The sequence below is a fragment of the Wasmannia auropunctata genome, unplaced genomic scaffold (genome assembly GCF_000956235.1).
Source record: "Wasmannia auropunctata unplaced genomic scaffold, wasmannia.A_1.0 LD336116.1, whole genome shotgun sequence".
NCBI lineage: Eukaryota > Metazoa > Arthropoda > Insecta > Hymenoptera > Formicidae > Wasmannia > Wasmannia auropunctata.
The window spans coordinates 3,319,496-3,335,977 of NW_012026774.1; the positions used below are offsets into that span (position 1 = coordinate 3,319,496).

At 37.3% G+C, this 16,482-nt stretch overlaps 1 protein-coding gene across 1 annotated transcript in view; it reads right to left on the bottom strand.

Annotated features, from left to right (window-relative positions):
• LOC105447832 (laminin subunit alpha-1) overlaps nucleotides 1–14,883 on the bottom strand; it is a 150,368-nt gene extending 135,485 nt beyond the window's left edge. Inside the window, exon 1 of the mRNA XM_011686058.1 lies at nucleotides 14,700–14,883. Coding sequence (XP_011684360.1) covers nucleotides 14,700–14,838 — 139 coding nt within the window. The 5' untranslated portion in view covers nucleotides 14,839–14,883. The remainder of the gene's footprint in view (nucleotides 1–14,699) is intronic.
• Between the last annotated feature and the right edge of the window lie 1,599 nt (nucleotides 14,884–16,482).

Consider the following 16,482-nt stretch of genomic DNA (forward strand, 5'->3'; position numbering starts at 1 on the left):
TGTCCGTGTAAAAAAAAAAGAAGCTTTTTAACCCGCTGTCGAAAAGTCAAGTGATTACCACCGCTTTCTAAAGCGAGATGTACGCAGGGGTGATTTATATGGCGGCGAAAACGCCGATTCACCGCGAAAAGTACGCCGCTGACTTTCTAAGCGACATAAATCTCACCGTACGGCAATTTACTGCGATTTCGTACAATGGAAATGCCGCGTAGCGTCGCGATTAGATGATTCAACGCCAAAAGGGTCAACACCTGCTTCACACAATCCCATTAATATCAATTAACTTTTATTAGTTCGGTTACTTAACGTTTATCTTTTCCTATTATTCTTTCCTGTAACAAGATTTACGAAATCGTATAATTATAAAGGTCAAATATTAATATGATTAATTATAAGAGTCAAATGCAGGGTACCAAACGTCAATAAACAACCATCAAACGAATGCTTATAGTTATTATTATTTATGAAGTCTGGAAAGCCATATTTTGCGAAAAGAGGAACTAACTTCACGTGCTTATATCTTTTTTTCATATTAATAATTTTGACTATCAATCATCGAAAATGAACTACCAAACGTCAGTAAACAATCATCGAACGAATGCTTATAGTTATTATTACTTACGCAGTCTGAAAAATCACATGTTGCAAAAGGAAGGGCTAACTTCACGCTCTTATGTTTTTTTTTCATATTATTATTTTTAATGTTGACTACCAATCATCAAGAATGAACTACCAAATACTACCAAACGACCACCAATCGTGATAATGGTCGTTTTTTAATTTCAGTAGTGGGGGGCCGATTTCACACAGCAACATATTTGTACATATGTTTTTAAATGCACTCTCATATTATTTTATTATCTTTATTATCTCATATAAAAATTGATTATGAAAGCAGAATAAAAAAGAACATATTTTGTAATAATGTACGCACGTTAAGAGATTTATTTTTGAAAACGTAACTTATGGCGTGAAGTCGATATATCATATTTATGTTTAATATAGTGGTTAGCATGGAACAAACAGGTTTGAGTTAAAGCGCCCGATAAATTTCATCCGGAATCAGCTATTATGGAAAAAATACGCCTCGAAACGTCGTTTATCAACGAGATATGTTACGATCCATCGAGCACGCTTTACAAAATATGTATCGAATAAATAGAATATTGATTAGAAAATTAATTTTAATGTAAAAATAACGGAAATTTATTACGACTTTATTTTTATGAGTAGAAACTAGTGTTACCTCCATAAAATCCATAAAACAAAGTTTGTTTTTAATTAAACAGAATGCATTTAAAAATACAAAGTTATGTATGACTTCTAGATGTTGATTTTCATGTTCATAGATATAATGAGGGAGAAGGAAATAGAGTCTTATCAAAATTATCTAATATTATGAGGTAAAAATGAGTTTAAAATTTGAAATGTCGTTAGAATAACAATTTTCATATATTTTAGCCAATGCAATTATCCGATTGAATTCTTAATTAATAGCATATTTTACGAATTTATTTCTATCTTATATGTACGTAACTTTTTACATTACCTCTATATTGTTCCCGTTCTCATTAATTTTATAGTTTGCAATTATCTCAATGCGTTCATTTAGTACGAAATAATGGATTTGTATGTCTTCCACGAAAACTGCGAGATAATATTTCAACAATTTCAACGAGAACTCTTGTGAAAATATAAACCATTCATTTCACAGATATCGTATATTGATCTTATCAGCGCGACATAAAGAGGCTACATCAGGAAACTCAATTTGATCGATAAATTGCTGTTACTGGAGTCTTCGATTCGCGAATGCATTAAGTGCAAAGTGCCATAATCTTGATTATGACTCAATATGTCTTTTATTCGATTTAAATCTGCTTTCAAAGTAGATAATTTTTTCCACAATCGGATTACTTAAAATTTCGAGATAATATTCAGTCTAAAAATTGTTACGATTATCATAAATTTAATTGCATCTGCGTTAATAAATATAGCTAAAAAATAAATTTTATCAACATAAATTGTTATAATAAAAAAATGAATAATTAAAAAGTGAATCGTGGAACTCATCAGTAACCATCTAGTAATATAAAAAAATTTTTGACTATAATAATTAAAAATTAAAATTTATTGTTTTTTAGACAATGTCTTTAAGCTTTGAGCCGGAATTTTCTCCTATTCAATTTACTTCTTCCTTGATCCCATTGCAAAGGTTGGTATTCAATTTATGAGCCGGTCCAACATTGCACGCTGCATGATCTTATCTTCATGATCATTGCCATCTTATTTACATTAGCCGGCACGGTTGATACTACTCTAATTAACATAGATACAGGTTAGCAATCGTCTAACTAGAGTCTTTAGAGCGGAAACATATTTTCTGGATATCTTGATGCAGAGATCGAACAACAAAGTTGGTACGCGCAGTCTATTACGCAACAAAATGATGTTTATTATCGGTTTCAAATTTTTAAAAACTATCAAATGTTGTCTTACATTCCTATATTCTAATTTTATTACAATTCCACAAAAAATAAATTTTTCTCGATTCTAACTTTTCGATTTTTTTACAAAGAAAGAGCTTTTCTGGCTCGAGAAACAAAAGAAAACAAAAAATATCATGGTTCTCTTCATGCAAGGGACGGATAAGGAAAGAGATAGGTTCTCTCTCTCTCTCTCTCCCTCTCTCTATCTATCTATCTATCTATCTATCTACCAAAGAAGACTGCCTTAAACAACCTTGGCCTTAGCCTTAGAGCAGCTGTTATCGTTTTAACGAGAGCCGGCTTTCGCGCAAGCACGTCGGCGCTTCTGGCGAAGTAGCAAAAAGCGACTTGCAAGCGGCGGAGCGGGATGAAACGAGTGCATGTGGTGGTACTAATAAGAGAATACTAAAATCACCGTACGAATGGCATCGGCGAGATCTTCCCGAGATTCCTTTAGATGTGACAGATGAAAAATGTTGCCAGTATGTGGTCAAACCCTATCTGTTTCATAAGTTAAATCGGATTTAAATCAAAAATTTCTCAGACTTAATAATCAAAGTCAATATTTTTTAATCCTTTAAAGCATGATGTTACATACATGTTACATCTTTTAAAACTAAAAAAATTATATTTCTTGCAATCTGATTTCTTTGTAACTTTATATCTAGTAATATTATGAATCGCTGAATCCGAATATGAAGTAAGAATTTCAAATTTCACAATGATTTATTTAGAGCGGCAGCACAGTCTGACAAATTTGTTTTATTTGTGTAATATGTACTATAACAAAACATTTTTCTTATATAAAATATATTAGAACTTGGTATCCGAAAGTTTTTGAGGTCGCTGATTTGGAATCTGATGGCAAAATTTACAAAAAATACAAGACGACGGACCAAAATCGTAACAAGTTATCGAATTTAATGCAACAAAAATTTGCTACTCGATTTTCTGGATCGTTGATTTTGATTATAAAATAAAAATACAAAAATTCAAAATAGTGAATCCAATATAACCGTCATTGCGTTTTCAGTGCGGCAGTGCATTTTGAAAATAGCAGTCAGATTTGCCGTTTTAAATTTAAAAATTTTTTAAAATCTGATTGCGTACTCAGACTCAACGACTCTAAAAAAACCTCTTGTACACCAAGTTTCAAGAAATTTGTATGTAAGGAAAAATGTATACGTCAAAGGGTTAAATAAAATTTTCATACCACAAATATCACAAAAATTATGACGAAACGTTGAGTCACGTATGATATTTTGCGTCCACCGTAATGTTCTCTAAAGTATATTGTGCTTGCACAATGTACTCTACCTCTTATTATAGTTATCTTTTGGTGGAGTGTTTCCGGTTCTTGGTGGCGCCCCGAGGCAGCGGAAAAAACAGAGCGATAAAGGCGAGCGCGAGCGAGTAGGCGTCCCGATCTGAAAGGTGCAATTTTCGGACGAGTGGGCGGTCGTGCGCGCGAGGAGGTGAAACGGAGAGGAGCAGGTTGAATGACCGAAACGAGAGATCGAAACACACGCCGAATGGACATTTTTATTCTACCGCCGTTGACTCCTCGTTCGAGGATCATGCAAGCGAGCGAACGATTGCAGGCGAGAAGATGCTTCGCCTTAACACGTTCGCCTTTACGACCATGGATCGACCGTATTTCATCATACATTTCTTTTTCTCGGTCGCAAATATCGTAACAAAGTATTAACTTTTGATACAAAAAGAGTAATAAAACGTTGGAAGCCAAAAAAAATAGATGTTTTTTTTTAAATTACAGATATTTTTTAATTTTTACCTGTGCCATCGAAATTCGAAAAACATTATTTTGACTAAGTTTATGAAGCAATTAATTGACAAACACTTTGGCTAAAATACGGAGTATTAGCAAAATACACAAATTTGTGTAGATTCGTGGACACTTTGTAAAGACGATGTGCAATTATGCTCTTTGCCAGGTGCGCTTTGTGATCACCGCGCGACGGATTCGGGAGAAACGATTACACGCGTTTGGTGCACACGGAAGTTAACATTTACACTTACACGCACGGAACGTTTAAAGGCGTGTGAAATACCGCGTCCGTTAACACGAGCGACGGCGGGCCTGACCGCGTCTTGCAGATGCAAGAAATTTCGTAGCGAAAGCCGAGAAGGAATGCCGACCGTGCGCCATTGCCGGTCGTTTCATGTAATTCGACGGTTATTACCGTCGTAACATCCAATTTGGTATCTTGGGTTATCGATTTTACGCGTCCTCGCACGTGAACTTCGGCAAGCTCGGATATTTATTTCCGATGCACCAACCTCGTGCTCCAAAAACAAAAAGCATCGTGGAGTTGCATAAATTTACCGACGTCTATAAAAAAAAAAAAAGAAAAGTTGATATCAATTGGAAGAACAAACGATCAAAAATAATTCTCGCCGGGGGAAAAAAATTCGATAGTAAATTTGATAGTAATTATCAAAAGTTTCGTAAAAAATAAAACGATATTTGCAGTAATTTTCTTAAAAAAAAAAGTCGATTTTAGACTCACTACAAAAACGTGTAGAAAATCGTCAGAAAATACATAGGAAATTATCAACAAAATTGATACCCTATTTATTTATCACACGCGAGAAGATACTCTTTTTTTTAAGAATTTGCATTTGCATCCTCACCGTAAGTCGTGATTATTATCGTTAATGTTGAATTTATATTCCAAGCGATTCGCGTCAATCACGCGCGGGTATCCTCTTACGGCGATATTACATGCGCGGTTATACCTGCAGCTTGTCGATCGCTATCGACAGTTCCGTCGACGCGATCGCCGCGTGTCCCCGGGACGATCTGTATTCCGTCAAAGGCCGGTTGCGCCGTTTTGCAAGGGATACGTGTAGGTAACCTCATCTCACCTCATCGTTACTACCATGCGATCGCTATTATCGTTCGCGTATTAACAGCAAGATTGCATGGAGCGTCTGTGAGTTCCGCAACTTAAAGGTGCACACGCGCGATGCATTACAAAACCAGAATCGCTCTACCGATCAAATACGCCGATCGAACGTATCTCGGAATCGTCAACTGTTATAAAATAGGTTGGACATCAACGGAGTCTCGAATGTAAAAAAGCTCGATTCATCTGCAGCATCTGGCAAGACTTCCTGCCGCACGACCGAATCTATTTATGAAATGGACCACGTGAGTTTTACACGCAAGGATTTCCCCCTTTTATTGCGAGACTATACACCTACCACTTCCGGTTCGGGGTGAATAAAACACGCGTGAACGCGATCATAAATGGAGCATATTTTTCTATTGATACGCGATGGGTTTTCAAAACCATTAAAACGAGATGCTGTTATATTCGTGAATCGATTTATCGTATTTTTTCCGTATAATATTTTTCTGCAAATGTTATTCATATTGTATGTTTATGAAAATAAATTATTAAAATTTTAATCATATTATTTCGAATTATAGGTAGAGTCGAATGTCAAGTATTTTATTATGAGACTTCGAGGCATAGTAATGAGAGAATGACGTAAAATATAGCAAATTAATCTCAGGTATTTTTGAGTAATTACGTGCATAATCATGGAGAAATCTTCGAGAATGTTACATCAAAAGGACCTTCATTTTCTCTTACAATTAGAAATATTCTTGAAAGATGCTACGGAGAACAAGATAAGATGGTGTAGGAAGTAAATAAGTATACGGCGCTGTGTTTGTCGTGAATCGGTATAAATAGTCACTCCTTACGAACCCGGATTTCGCTGGCTTAATGCGACATTGCAATCGGAGGCAGTCGCCGGACGAAGCTGTCAAGTTCCACCGTCCATGAATCATGCCTACTATTCCGGTTTTAAAGTGTTTCTACTTATGAATTTTCTAGATCAAGTCTGTACATTTCGGAGACTTCAAAACATAACAACAAATACGCGATCGAGTGTGAAAAGATAGTTACATGCTTGGTTACATGTTTCAATATTTCTTTTTCTCAATAAATATTTTATACATATTTTTCTTTTATAAAATCGAAACTATTTAAAAATTAGAAAGTTAGAAAATTAATTAATTTGTATATTTTAATTAAAGAATTACATAACTTATTCTTTGCGAAAACAAAACAATCATACTTAACATGCATTCGTTGTTTAAATGAGGAGATAAAATTTTTATTACGAAAAATAATTCCAAGTTGGAGATTGCCAAAGTTGTCTTAAGTGGAGTATAAAAGTTCTGATTAAAGATCCGGGTGGAAGGAACGATGAAAATGAAGATGCAACGGTTATCCTCATAAGAAAAGATCACGCTCATCATAAAACGGTGGGAGGTATCGCGATGATCATATTGAACGTCGACGGAACCGAGAACGGATCCACGAAATTATCCTCGAGCTACCAGATCGATTCGCTTTCAAAGTGAAGGCGAGATAAAATCCATTAGGCGACCGCGCGCGCATTGCGGATGGGAAAAAAATAAGATGTCACGCTCGCAACCATAAAGAAGGATCATACGATCCACAAGCTCGCCAGGAGATGGCAATATATCATCTGTGCTGCAAGAATATGAGGACTGCAATTCCATCAGCTTGGACTCGATATATGCATTTTACATGTTCTATTATACCGGTAAAAGGCCTCTTACGTTTATACCCTTTCGCATTTCTCATAAATGCGTTCACCGATTAAATTAATTTCATATTTTACTTTATAGCTGTGATATAAATGTAGGCACTATATATGTGTACATATTATAGAAATCTTAGACAACAGTAAAGATTTTAAATAAGACTGATTTTAAAATAAAAGATTTTATAATAAATTATCAATTTAACTTCTTAAATATATGTAACATGTTAGAATAGAAATACATCAAAATAGTAATATTATATAAAAAAAATCATGCTCTTAAATAGCATACCAACATATTATAGGAGACAAGCAAAGGGATGTGTATTTCTTTAAATATAAATATAATACTATTTTTGCCACTATTACCACATGTCTATGAATAAAAGCTATCATATAGGCGATGGTAATTTATTTCTTCTCCTATTATTTCCAAAGAATGTTTTTATTATGAAAAAGGAAAAGAGAAAAGAGCACGTCATAAACTCCTTACCGAGAGAACTTTACGTTCACTTGTGCCGATATGGACGTTTATGTGGCCGTTGATAACATGCATTTGCCGTATTGTGTTATTTAATCGTTCAACCCAGAAGCGCACAAATCGTTCCGCCTCTAGGTCAAGCGCTATCACCATCGTTCGGCGCCTTTAATGTTTTTCATCAATCATATTCATTCATGGCCGCGTGTCGCCTCCGTGGTTTTGATTGAACGGCGTAATACGCGTCGTAAAACTCGATTGAAATACAACCGGGGATACGCGCGCGTAATTGACGTAAGTGTAAATGCCGATGCCGATGAGTGCAAAGACCTGCTGCGAATTATTCAGCCGCAATTCGCTCACAGCTGTTATTCTACATTTAAATATTTCGAAAAGACAAAAAAGGATACTATTACTAATATTAAATTAAATTAATATTATTAATATATTGCATGTTGCAATGTTAAATTCTCAATCATTTAACATTCTGCGAAATTCCAGTTTAAATGCTTATTGTAAAAACAATTTTTTTTAAATTAAATCACGCGTAAGTTCGAGCATTTCCAAATATGGCATTACCATCGATGATCAACTGAACGATTGATTCGTTGATCGAATGCAGAGTTCGAAACAGAACGGAGTCTTTCATGAAAGAGAGAGCCTTTCACAGGATCTTTCGCGGCTTCCCCAGATACACGCTGTACATTATAGTCCACGAAGTCGTACTATATCATCGCGAATGTCCATTCATTTTATCACCTGCGTGGGCACGATCATGTTGTACCAGTAATGATCGCAATTTCGTATTCATTCTACGTCGATGCAGCGAAATCTATGACCATGGCGGTTTATTTATTAAACTGATATTTCAACTTAATGAATAATCACGTGTGCATTAATTGTGACGAATAATACACGATAAATTTTGTATCGTAAGTTCGCTGTATTATTTAAATTTGCTGTTATTTTATTTCGATCTTGGACACGTCGTTCAAATTCAAAGATTGTACTGCTACAAATTCCAATTAACCGAATGGATAATCAATTTTTAGATTGCATACAACTGAGCCGTATTTTATATTGTATAAAAATAAAATGACTAGAACCAATCATTTTCTCAGAGCATTTTCATGGAATTGTGGATATTAAAGCTTCCGGTAAATTCTATTTGGCATCGTTCACCTCGTTCTGAGAACTGATTCTTGCGCAGCATTAATATGGGAATTCTCCTATTAACTCGCGGCAATTGACGATTTTATTATCCAATTTCGTTGCGAATCAAACGACATGTACAGAAAGACATGATAATGAGCGAACTTCGTCATCTCGAAACGGAAATGATCGGCTGTTCGATCGAGTAACGAGCGATCCAACCGAAAAAGGATTGCCAGCAGACACGTTTGAACTAATTTTGTCCGAGCCAATTAAGAACAGTGGCGCACGTCAACGACTCGTCGTCGATAATTGATACGTCTCTCGAACAAATATGTTTAACACCGGAAGCGTCCAAAAATATCTACAGTGAAACATACATATGTGGCTGATATCTAAAAAAATTCAGATTGTGATGCTTACCAAAGACGATATTAAATGGAAATTAATTTTATTTTTAGTCGAGCAATTATTATTCAATTAAGTAATACTCATAAATTTTTATACTAATATTTAAAATACTGATTTTCTTTTTTTTCTCAATCTTTTTCCCTATACATATTTTTTTACATATTTGTTCTATAAGTGAAAAATATACATAGTTGTACCAGATTCGACCAAAATATTGTATATCATTTTTCGGAAAAGATGAAAATGCGTTCAATCGTCAAGATTTCTCAAAGAAGACATTCTACTTTGTTAAGAAAAGTGGTCCGAGCAATTAATAGCGATGGATTTTAGTAGCCTCGAAGGTCACGGTTCGTAGTTCAAGTGTATCGCCCTTGTCACGATCGGTCTCGCATTCCCTTAAGGGCCCCGGCCGCGCGTCCACGTGGTCCCTCGGACCTCCGTATAGAAACCTCGGTACTCCGGGCACGTACACGCCCGGCAGTGTTACTTTGCATGCCCGGGCCAGGCTGGCATTTAAACAGGAACAAAACGAGAAGCGCGCGCGGAACGAGAATGGGATTATTTCGAGAACGGCGCAGAGATTTCGAGCGGGCATCGCGTCGGCTTCGAAAAGCGCCAGGTGCGCTACGTAACGTCGACCGCGAATCGTTTATGTCGTTACTGACGTATTTCAAAGTGATTGACGCTCGTTGTTGCAAGCCAATCCTCGAGAACGACACCGAGTGCGGTTAGAAAAAAACGAAGGGCTATAAGCTACGCTTGAAATTTTAGTCACAGCATAAAACATCGCATTTGTTACTTGAATCAAAATAAATAAATTAATTACAATATTTTATAATTAATATATGAAGTTTAACGAATAAATCAAGATGAATATTATATAGAACTTTAGGCACACACACTATACATTATGTATATTTCTTACAATTATACGGATTATTATTGAAATAATCAGAAAGCGTGCCGACTGTCCTGAAGAAACGATCTATCGAGACAAATTTCTGATAAATTGATTTCATTGATTTCTCTTTAAACTTCTCCGTTAACTGCTCTTTAAGATAACTGCTGATCAAACGCAACGGATGTTAAGGCAGAAACGCCCGCCGCTTCTCCAAGCCCGAACAACGAGCATTCACGTCGATCCATCGGAGCGAACGATTAAATCCGCTCTTTCTCCGAAACTAATTAAATTAATGATCCCCCCTCGGGCGAATCCTCGCCCGTTTAGATAGAGTCTGAGGTACCGCCTTCCACGCCTCGACAACTCGAGGGTACCGCAACAGCGTCTTTATCCCTTTATCTTTATTCGATTCAGCCAGTCGCTTCATTATCGTTTCTCTCGCGTGGCTTGACATTACCCGAAAATTGCGCGAGAAGAAATTGCATTATCCGAGTCATCAACATCGACGGCGTCAGAATGTTAAATGCAATCGAACGCCGTTTATCAGATAATAATTTTGAAGGGCGTAATATATAACGCGAGAGAATTAATCTGATGGGTTGAACAAAGTACCGTTCCCGATAATTATAGAGCGAATATGGGAAATATTAGATATCAATCTTTTTCTCATAATCTACAAAATAAATAGAATTATTAAAAAAGTTTATAGAATAAAATTATATAAGAAGTTTTATACTTAGCAGAAGTATTAAATAAATATTAAAAAGGTTAGCAAATAAAAAAAAATATATAAAATAATGCCAAAACATATAAAAATACATATAAGAGCTTATCGAACAAAAATATTTGAAGTTGTGCAACTACAAAATTATAAAATTTTCCAAATAATCTAAACACGCGAACAAGATCAATGTAGGTATAGAAGTGCATTTCATAACGATTGCATACACAATATCGCTTTAGGTGCTTTAATCATTATCCACAAGTTGCACCGTAGAAACAGGCAATGAGACTCGTAAGGAAACACATATAGTGAGCATTAATTTCTATGATAAAAATTACATCTTCATGACAGATAATATCTATTATCAGTTCTATACGATAGATAATCAGAAATTGTATATAACTATCATTGATGTAGATAATGATTATATTATACAAACACGGATCTCACGCATCTCAATAATTATGAATTTATTCTATAATATATTATTTATAAGACTTTCAATTATTCTAACAAGATTTGAATTAAATAATATTGAATATTTAAAAAGTTGAAAAAATAATGAAGATATTCTTTTAATTTATCTGTCACGTCACATCTTTCCAGCCGACTTTATTAGAAAACACACCTTTATGTAAACTTCATTTTACTTTATTTTTTATCCTCATAGAATTGTATAAAAATCTACATAAACGAGTTTAACCATTCAGCCAGTCGAGTAAACATGAGTGTAAAGCAAGCCCCAACGCGATGGCAAACACGATATGCCGTACATTGTATGCCACGTGCGTGGCAGGACAGAGGAATACATTTCGCAATATTCCGGAGTGGAATTTCGCGTTTGCCACTCGGTGCGCGAGTCGATCCGGCTGGATTGCAGAAACAGGAAGCGATACACGAGCGGGCTGGCGCACCGCTTGATCTCGATATCTTGAAGATCCGATCGGGAGGCGCGGCGCGACTCCGCACGGCTACGTGTGCGATCGATCGATCGATCTCGCGTCCCAAGAGGCAGCCGACGGCAAACGTTAATTATCACGCGTTATTTTTATTTATCGATGCGAGAGAGCCGCACCGTCATCGTGTAAGCGTCATTAAAAATGTATTTCTCGCGCGGCTCTGCCTCCCTGAAAGAGAAGCATCTAAGAGGCTTAAAATCGGAACGAGGGAAAAAAAAGAGGAGCCGAGGATGCGAGCGACAGAGAGACGAAGAGCGAGAATGTTAACGACACAAAAGACGAAAGCATCCGCCGAAGTTAATTATTCTCGGTGGCCGAACTGTGGCTGTTAACCGCCTGTTAATTACCTCATAAACGAGCTATTGGACGGTCGAAGCATTTCGAGAGAACATCATCGAAACACGACGATCTAAAACGGCGTGATATATTCGTCCCATCGAGGAATCTCGGATACTTCTTTTACCTTTTCATGTTAATGATACGATCGCGATGAAAATATAAAAAGCCATGTGTAGGTAAATGATACTCTTAGCATATAGATTTTTCAATTATCTTGAAAAATATGGCAATATGCTTAATATGCAGAAATAAATTTTATAATCTCGGAATGTAGAAAAAATTTTGATTGCTGTAATAATATAATTTTAACTTTTTCAAATGATTATTCGAATCATTTTCAAAGAGCGATCGAGAATATTTTATAATTTTAAAAAAACTCTTTAACTAGTAAAATACCGTATACGAAAAAACCATTTTCAATAATAATAGAGATTACATTTTATTCAAAAAATCTTAAATTGCAGTTAATTAATGTTTTCAAACAGATGCTAATTAATCGGTATATACATATGTATACCGACATAGTTTCCTTATTTATGTGCGTCTACAAATAAACCTTCCGCGGAAAAGTCAACAGCCGCTCATAAATTACATTAAATTACACTGGCCGGAAACGCTTTACCCTCTTCGCGCTTTCTCTCTCTCCACGCGTTTCTCCTGTCTCTCGGCAATTTTTGTTACTTATCGTTCGAGTGCGCACGTTCCACGCGATATAGCCGATATGAGGGAATCGATATCCCCAAGAGAGACAGGCCTTTGATCGGCCTGGAGTAACGAGGAGTAAAAGGGATGCGTTCGCACTCGCGATGCGCCCTACGGTGAGAGATTCGAGGCGGTCGCCGTCGTCGTGTCGCTAAATATAAAGCACAGAGCTCTCCCAAAGAGGAGGAAAAGGAGACTGCGGAATGTCCTGATGCTTAATATTCCCGGGGCAGACGCGCGTTTTACGAGGTCGCGCGGGATTCGGTCGGAATTTTCGACAATATTTTAAAAGACCGCACGCGCACCACGTCCGTGACACGAGGACGACGACGACGACGACGACGTAGTTTTTTGCCGCGTGTCATGCCGGAAACCCAGCCGAAATTTAAGGAGTGAGATTACATGTTATCCGAGAGAAAAACACGACAGGCGCCACGCAGCGCGAAGAATTTAATCTCGGAAAAATATCGTCGGGAAGACATGGGGCGCAATGTCGCGTGGGCGTCGTTATGCTCGCGGATCGTGTGAGTAGTCTCAAAGAATGCAATTCGGTTAATTAATTTTCGTACCAGACGGAGACGCTGGGAAATATTTTGTGAGATACTGATGACGATTGGACATTCAATGGTTAAAATATAACGGTTATGCTATCAAACGATTATGTTGTTATAATATTATCAAAGTTGAAAATAATTATTTACGTATTTATTAACGAAACATGTAAGCTTTTATTATTGGATCGTCTGCATGAATTGTTTCTGGAACACTCGCGTTTGAAGCTAAAGACTTCGAATAATTATTTACGAGTAATATTTGATTATGATTTGTGTACGATCGAAAAAATTCTATTGACATAAATTAAAAATCATGTACATAAATCTGGTATGTACTTAAATGTGCGTTGATATGACAGTACGTAAAACAAATCGATTCCCTTGAAAACAGACGGTTTGTTCTCAGTAAAATTCAATCGCGATAAGCATAAGACGTTTTGTTACGCCGATTTGAATAACATTCAATACGTTACTCAAATAAATGGTTGCATTTCACGCGTCTGCGAAATATTTACATCTTATGCAAATCCGAGCGCCATAATATCAATGGCCGCATCAACAATGATATCGTAATCTGCATTTAAAAGCCATACAAAGGGAAATAAAAATCGCATCGTGCGAAGTATACGTCATAAAAGTTTGAGAATTAGTTGAATAAAAGAAAACAGAATAAATACATAAATCGCGTCAGACAACAAAAAGAAATATGTCTGTTTTTAAAAAGATAAAATATTTTGTACTGATTTGCAATATTTAAAATATCTCAATTTTTCATATATCAATACGTTATGTAAATAAAAAAACCTATTTCGAATAAAATAAATATCACGACACACAAATATTCGATAAAATATATTGTAACTAAGAATATAAATATTATTTTTAAAAGCTCAATAATTTGCTTATTATATCTGATTGTCACATCAATAAAATTTCATCACTTTCACACATATTTAAATGAAGACTATTATTTCCTTTTAGTATAGTATTCATTGCTAAGACTGATTTGGATCAGTTTTTAAAATTATTTCTGTAAAAAAAATTCTTCATTTGTAATACAATAAAGTAAATTAAAATGCTAAGATTTTAACAATTTTAAAAATACAATTAATCAAAGTTTTTTCAATGTTCTCAAAAATTAAAATTCATTCGAGAAATTAGCGTTTCACAATTTATATTAAGAAAAGTCAACTGTTAAAAAATTTGTATATTTTATAAAATTTAAAAAACCATTATAATTAAAAAAACTTGAATTACAAGAATTATCCATTCCTATTCAATAAACTTGTACAACGTCGAATATTGTGATTTAAAAACACTGAACCAGATCTCGTCTTCGATTATACCTAGAGGCAATAGACAGGCAAATAGCAGGTACTCACCTTGCTTCAGGTTGTGCCTAAATCCGCGCGCTGCTTGGACGGCGGTCAGGAGGTCGCTCAGCATCAATGAGAGGGCGACAATGAGGAGCCGTCGTAACGTCACGTTGCCCGCGTGTCCCTTCTTCGTGGCGGTGGCCATGGTCCACGAGGATTCCCGCAATTCCTTGATACCGAAGAAAGGCGATCATTGACAGGGGCACACTCACATAGTCCGTGAATCGTCGGGGCGGCGAAAAGGGGAGCTTTCGGGAGCGCTCGCGTTGTCGTCTCACTTCGCACCGGCTCTCTCGTCGCTCATCGATTCGCGTCGCACACCATGCTGATCGCCCGGTGATAGATCACGAGCGGAAATCTGCAGCGACTCGTCGCACACCTCCTCGCGCGATCGCTCCGTTTTCGGCGCTAATTATTCGTCGACGATTTACCACGAATTTCGATGAGGACGCCCACGGTCACATCAGCATGCATCGACTCGTACTTCCAATTTCTCCACGCGACGAGATTTCCGGAGCGATCGCCGCGTTCATTCCGAACGTTTCTTGCAAACAACTTAATTCAGAGCGACGCCACGCGCGCCGGTGCCTCCGTTTTCGCTTCGTCAATTGGACTTGTTGTACTCACACCAGGTCCACGAGGTTCGACATCACGATTGATTCTCGATGTCGTACGCACTCGCGAAACTTCTCGCACGATATTTCGCGTTTTTTCACGAACGGCGAAAAATTACGACGCGAACGCTTCCGCGAGAGCAAAAGCTCGGACCACGAAAGCGCGTATCACTTTCCACGTTTCGAACTCGCGACTCCGTTCCGCGCACGCGATACCGAAAGTTCGATGGTGGCGCCGGGCGATGCGCTCACTTGTTGCTCTCGACGACGAGCTCTCGGAGACGAGGGATCACTTCCCGGCGTGCGTTCGATTTGCTGTCCACGAAAAAAATCACCACCGCACCACACGACGCGCCAACACGGCGGTTGCCGCGACGATCTTGCACGTATATGACCGCGTATGAAATGGGAAATGTCTTGCTTCCTTTCCGTCCACGCAGGAGTGTCCGTCTACAGGAACACAGGCGGCACACTTTCAACAGAGAGATCGCTCTAAAATTCCTCGTAGAATCGAGGGATTAGCCGCGTGTGAGGGAAGGAAAGAACGCGCGCCGAGCAACGCGCCAGCACACCCGATGCGAAGGCCGTCAGCGAACCAACTGAAGCAAGCGGCGCCGGGTCGCCGAGTCATCACCGAGCGCGCCGCGCGGCTACCCCTACCCCCCCTCCTCACCCACGAGCAGCGTACGCCGGTCACTCGCGCAAAAAAACATGTTTATTTACCTTCGATGCCTATGCTCCTGCCTAGGAATTCTTCATCGTAAATCTATTACGATGAGACGAACTGTTTTTTAATACTATAGCGATCACATTTCCTTAACTTCTCGACGATGGAATTATTCCATCGAACGAGCAATTATTCCAGAATGCACAGAAAGATGATTTTAAATATTGTTTGTTAATTAATGTCGTGTAAATTTATGTATAATTTCATCTTACACATTTAACTTGCGTTAAAATGTGAAGTAACAATTGCAAGGGTATATTATGTATTTCTCGAAATTGTTATTTGCTATCCTCAGCCAGAACGGTAAATATCATCGTTCTTCAATTACTCCCAGGCCCACTTGAGAGTCAAAATTTGCCTTTAACCGATCGTCTTTATTCTTTAACAATATAATTTGTTGGTAGTATCAATTAGACGCAAAATGTCTTAAAAGAAAATCAATTTCCAG